The sequence below is a fragment of the Oryzias melastigma genome, linkage group LG11, assembly GCF_002922805.2.
Source record: "Oryzias melastigma strain HK-1 linkage group LG11, ASM292280v2, whole genome shotgun sequence".
Taxonomy (NCBI): Eukaryota; Metazoa; Chordata; class Actinopteri; order Beloniformes; family Adrianichthyidae; genus Oryzias; species Oryzias melastigma.
Window position 1 is genome coordinate 24,214,912 of NC_050522.1, and position 6,204 is coordinate 24,221,115.

The window sequence follows — 6,204 nt, forward strand, 5'->3', positions numbered from 1 at the left end:
GGGGGGGGGGGGGGGGGTTTATTTTGAAATCTGGAGCTGCACAGGATCCTGAAATAAAGAAGTCCAGAATAGAAGCTGAAAAACCATAAAATTCAAAGTGAATCCGTCTGTAATCAGCTGTTAAAACTTTTCCTCGACATTTTCCCCAAAGTTTCCTAGAAGTCTTGATGCTTCTAATCTCAAATTTCCAGAAACCGGTTCTGTCAGTCGCGTGTTTACACTCGGATGTGAATTCTTTTCAGTGAGAACTTCATTCTTTAACGAGACTTTTTCCTTTTCATTAAATCGTTTAAGGACTTTTGAAAGTCGTCAGAATTTAACGAGGTTTTCAGCAAAATCTGAACCTAAATTAAGTAAAAAGTTCTTTATTTTTTGAAAAAAAAAGTCTGGAAAAAATAATCTTATCAAATAGAAAACATATTTTTGTTTAAGAAAATGTGTCTCAGTGACTTTAATTTTTTCTTTAAGTAAAATGTTGTGGTTCTGAATCAATTTGCAGATTCTATTTTGCTTTTTTTTTAATAACAATTTTCAAACTTGTTTAGTTATTTCTAAGGCCAGATTTTGCAGAGTGAAACCAGATCTACAAAAATCTGAGAAATTCTGCACATTTCTGGAGTAAAACATCCTAGAAATACAAATCTAGATGATCCTACAGGTTTAAAACAACAGGATCTGGTTATGCTAGGATCTCATCCGTTCAGCATTTTTTCAGCTGCTTTAAAAAACAAAACTAATCTTTCCTTATTCCAAAACTGTCCTCTTTATCTTTAAGATGAACTATCTACCCAAATAACTCCTTTAATGAAGCTTGATATAATTACTGAGTCATAATGGTTTTGTGCTTTCTACATTTCCTGATTGTTTTCTTGACGTCTGTCGGCATCCAGGAAACAAATGTGTTACGGTCATCCGCCGAGTCTTAGCAGGAAGCAGAGAAAAGACGTCTCTGCTGCTCCGGTACGAGGAAAAACAGAGAAGAACTTTATGTAACTGCAGAAGCTCCAGTAAAACTTCACAAACTCTGATGCTGTGAACTCTTTTGATCTCTGAATAATATAATTAATTTATAGTTCTATATTTTTTTCAGTTTGTTCAGGTGGATTTGGAGATTAGCTAATATTTTAGCTCCATTCTGGCTATTTTGGCTACATTTACACATTTTACCAGTTTTTAAGGCTTTTTTGGGCATTAAGCTAATATTTTAGCAAGTTATTAACTTCAGTGTTTTTAGCTATCAAACTCAACGTTTTCAGTTATCAGCTTCAGGGTTTTTAGCTTTAGGTTCAGCGTTTTTAGCCATCAACTTCAATGTTTTCAGCTATCAGCTTCAGCTATTTCATCTTTCAGCTTTAGCATTTTTAGCTTTTAGCTCCAGTGATTTCAACTTCAACTTTTTCAGCTATCAACTCTAGCATTTTTAGCTTTCAGCTTCAGCATTTTTAGATATCAGCGTTTTTAGCTATCAGCTTCAGCGTTTCAGCTATCAGCTTCAGGAATTTCATCTTTTAGCTTTAGCATTTTTAGCTATCAGCTTCAGTGTTTTGAGCTATCACTTTCAACATTTTCAGCTTTAATCTTCAGCAATTTCATCTTTCTGCTTTTGCATTTTTAGAGATTAAGCTTGAGCGTTTTCAGCTTCAGCTTTTTTGGCTATCAGCTTTTGTATTTTTAGCCATCAGCTTCAGCGTTTTCAGATATCGACTTCAATGTTTTTAGCTATCAGCTTTAGCGTTTCAGCTATCAGCTTCAGCAATTTAATCTTTCAGCTTTAGCATTTTTAGCTATCAGCTTCAGTGTTTTGATCTATCAATTTCAACATTTTCAGCTTTAATCTTCAGCAATTTCATCTTTCTGCTTTTGCATTTTTAGCCGTCAGCTTCAGCGTTTTCAGCTTCAGCTTTTTTAGCTATCAGCTTTAGCATTTTTAGTTTTCAGCTTCAGCGTTTTTAGCTATCAGTTTCAGCCTTTTTAACTATTGGCTTCAACGTTTTCAGTTATCAGCTTCAGCATTTTCAGCTTCAGTGTTTTTAGCTATGATTCAGCATCTTCAGCAACCAAATTCAGCTTACAGCATCCACACCAGCAATATCACAGTTAAAGCTTTATATCTAGTAATCTATTTAATCTAATTAAATACATGTGCTGAATAAAATTGTAGTAATAATTAAAATGTTTCATTGAAAAACATAATTTGATGTGTAAAAGCTATTAACACTTTTAGTGAAATTAGTGAAGTATTTTTTAAGAGGAGGAGCATTACCTGGAATGACCAGCAGAGGTCCCTCCAGAGCACTCCAAAGTCACATTCTTTGCAGATGATTCTGTCATTTCCTAATGCTCAAAATTTAAATAATTATAATCTAAAATATTCCACATGTGATAATCATTTAAAAAAGAAGACAAATATAAAACTAGGTCTGTATTCGGGGGAGAAATGACATTTTTAATTCATATTTATTTAGAAAAATATTCAACTTCGTTTGGAGAATATTAAAATACCCGTTTTTAGTTTTGAATTGCATTAAAAAAATCACTTAAAATTAAATTATTCCATCAAGGATTTTTGTCTTTGTCAGGAACCTTGATTTAAATAAAATTCTTTTCTTTGGATTAAAGTTGACAAAAACATAGATGTATTTTTACATGTTCTTGAAGGAAATGGGTCAAAACTGACCCAGAACACGTTAGAAGTTACTAGAGATAATAATTTAAATTAAATAAAATAGATCAAGTGACTTCATTTCAGAGATATGCTCTAAAGCCCTCAATAAAACTTAAGTGACACAATAATCTTTGTTTTATTTCTATGATTCTTTTGATGTTATTTTTGCCTTTTTTTTTAATTCAAATCTAGAGGAAACTTATTTTTAAAGCCCCAGAGACCCAAGGAAAAAAATAAATAATCCAACAATTCCACGGAAACAACAAGATAACTGAGATATGACAAAAAAGAGAAGATAGGTTTTTGTTTTTAGCGTATTTTAAGGCTTGTTTAAGACACTGTTACAGAAAGCCAACACAAGAGGAGAGTTGTGAGGAGAAAGGAAGACATTTTTGCTACCACAGTGACACCTAGAGGACACTTTGAGATCCACACAGGAAAAAAAAAGCAAACTTGAAAAAAATTAAACAAAATAGATGCAAACTGATCTTAAAAAGCGACTTGAACTTCTCCTCAAGAATAGCAAGAGTCGAGATCCATCAGGATTTATCTCTTGATACATCTGTAAAATTGATTCCAACCAGATAAACGTTTGAAAAATTCTATTTTATTCAGAATAATGCGAGAAATATGATCCTATTTATTTATAAATGAAGGTATATTAAAAAAAAAAACAAAATATCATGAACAGAAGTATAACGAAAAATGATTATATGTAAAGTTGAAAAAGAAATTTGGATGAAATTGAACAACTTAAGACCTTTTCTTAAAATTTCACTCCAAACTGAAATTCATGCAGGGAGTTTTTATAAATTAACATGTTTTTACTCCTTGATTTTGCTGTTCTTTAGTTTTTCTTTTACATTGTATCCAAATGACCTTTTATCTTTTAAATTAAAAAGTAAAAGAAAATTTCCCTGCAAAATTCTGAAGTTTGCAGAAATCCCTGATATTATCGAGAAAAGATTAGAAAAAAGCCAAACTGAAATCAGATCACTGTGCAGTCGGGATTGTTCACCTGAGGGTCACCTGCTGAACCTGTTCTCCGTCTCTGGTGAGGCCTTTCCCGCCCACCCGGCCAACTTTTGACCCAGATAGACGCAGCTTCGTCATTATTTATTCATTGTTTGCTTCCAGATTTTTATATTTTGGTAACATCACAAAAAATAAGACAAATGCTTTGAGTTTCTACCACAGAGCAAATGAGGAAAAACAGATTCTGGAGACATAATCAGCCTTCAGGTCCTTTTGTTCCATTTCAGAAATGTCAAATTGAAACAAACGAAATAAAAAGATTAAAAAACCAGGTTTGGCATTTAGAAGTGTTTATGTCGCTCCCTAAAACAGAAATAATTGATTAAAGATTTTGTTGTACTTTAGAGCTTAAGAGTAAAACAAATAAAATGAGAATTAGAAGTTAAATTGCATTCTGTCGCCCTCTGGTGGCGAGCTGTAGATTGCATCGTTGATTTAAACGGGCGTCTGAACAGGTGGAATGTACCTGAATGAAGGATGGTAACATGTAAAAGTGGAGGTGAAGGTTCAGGTGAATAATCAGAATTATGTTCATGTAAAAATGATTTATTTTAGGGTTTATAAAGAATGAAAACTTCCTTTAAATAGACAGAAACTGTTATTTTTTCAGTATTTGACAGTTTAAGGGACATTTATCTCTATCTTCTACATCCAAAAACTCTGTCCAAAGAGGCTCTAGCTGGAGGAGTTGGATTTTCATCGTCATGTTCAACCACTGACAGATTTTCAGCCTCACCAGAACTTTCTTCCAGGTTGTTCTCTGAATTCTTCTTCAGAGACCTCCATTAGATATAGTTCGTGGTAAAAGGTACATTTCTGATTGTTTCTAAAAAGCTCATTTTAACACCAGAGGGTTTGGTTTGAGAAAGTCTAAACCTGGTTTTATGTTTGAGTTTTATCGTTTTCTCTCACATGAACTTTCCTGAACTTTGTTTCCAACCTGTTTTTCAGGAACTCTCCGATGTTCATTGTGAAACTTGACTGATGGTGGAGCACATCTGACTTCAACTGAAAAGAAATCAATGGTTCAAAAATGTTTGCATGCCAAAATATTGTCATAATGCATTAAAATAAACATATTTTGTAGATTTATGGAGGCTTTTAGCAAAAGGAAATATGGGAATTCTGATATGTTTTAGATTAGTCATTTACTGGACTAAAACAGCTTAAAATGATTATTTTGCTTCCCATTTTTATTTAGTAATAGTGACCATAAACGTCACTCTTACTCAGCTACAGTTAGTTTTTATTTATCTGTGGACTTTTGTTTGTACCTTTTTTTTTAATTCTTCTGTAGTTCTCAACATTGTACGCTCTTATTTTGTAAAGGAAGTGTCCTGTATTTGATGTAATGAAGCAACTTTTATACAAAAATGCAATTCCAAGTGGATCACACGGAGAATAAATCCTAAGAAGCACGTAAACCATAAAAAATATAATTCTATAAAAGAAAGAGATTAATGGTAAAAAAAACAGCATTTTTGATAAATTATATATATTTTTTTGATCGTCTAGAATTATTTTAAAAATAAAAGCGTTTTAAAATACCTAATGACTGTATTTAAACTAATTGTGGCGCCTCAGGGAAGGATAAAGGATAAATGAGTCATCCATTTGTTGGTGGTGCTTTTAATTTGAAAGTATTTGAAGGATGCAGTCCATCACAGGAGAAATAAAACACAATTTGTGATTTAAAATAATAAAACTCGACTTTTATTTATTTTTTTTTAAATCACTTTAATTTACTTTTAGGTAATGCACCTAAATAACTTGTGGTTAATTTTTAATGTTTTTTATTTTTTTATTTTTTTTGTACATGTACCTTTTTGAGAAGTAAGGTCCAAATAAAAGAGTGAAAGTCTAAATTTGGCTAAAAAGTAAGTATTTTTTTTTCTTTTTCTTGATTTATTACAATTTTTATTTACAATTTATTTAAATTTGCACATTAATTGTATCGTTTCAGCTCAATTCCACAGATTTATGCAATAATTCAGATTTCTCTAATTTGATTTTTGTTTGCATAAATACTTTTACTTGAGTAAAGTATTTGTTACTTTTGTTTAAGTACAATAAGGCTTTTGTTCAATTTTTAAGGCAATTTGTTTTAAAAAAATTAATTAACTGATTTAATTCTTTCAAAATAATTCCAGAAAAAAACTGTTTTTCCCATGTGTCTTGCTTTTTATTTAATTTTATTTTTTATTGTTTAAGTGCTTATTAACATAATTTAATATTTTTTGTATTATTATATCTATTTTTAATGTATTTATTTTATTAATTTTTATTTTTTGATGCAATTTCTCAGCAGAATCGTCTCTGCCTACGTTTCCCAGAATCCTTTGGGGGCGTGGTGGCAGCAGCTGTGCGCTCTGGCTCTCCCCCGGCAAAGTGATGACAACACGGCGGAGAAGGAGCTCCGAGCGGGAGTTCAGCGTTCGTCCTGCTCGTCGGGAGGTGATGCGCTCGCGCGCGGAGCAGCAGGATGGCTGTTGAAGGTAAGAAGG

At 32.2% G+C, this 6,204-nt stretch overlaps 1 protein-coding gene across 1 annotated transcript in view; it reads left to right on the plus strand.

The window, feature by feature from the left end:
- The first annotated feature begins 5,976 nt into the window (after positions 1-5,976).
- samd12 (sterile alpha motif domain containing 12) overlaps positions 5,977-6,204 on the plus strand; it is a 156,935-nt gene continuing 156,707 nt past the window's right edge. The window contains exon 1 of the mRNA XM_036214368.1: positions 5,977-6,195. Coding sequence (XP_036070261.1) covers positions 6,183-6,195 — 13 coding nt within the window. The 5' untranslated portion in view covers positions 5,977-6,182. The remainder of the gene's footprint in view (positions 6,196-6,204) is intronic.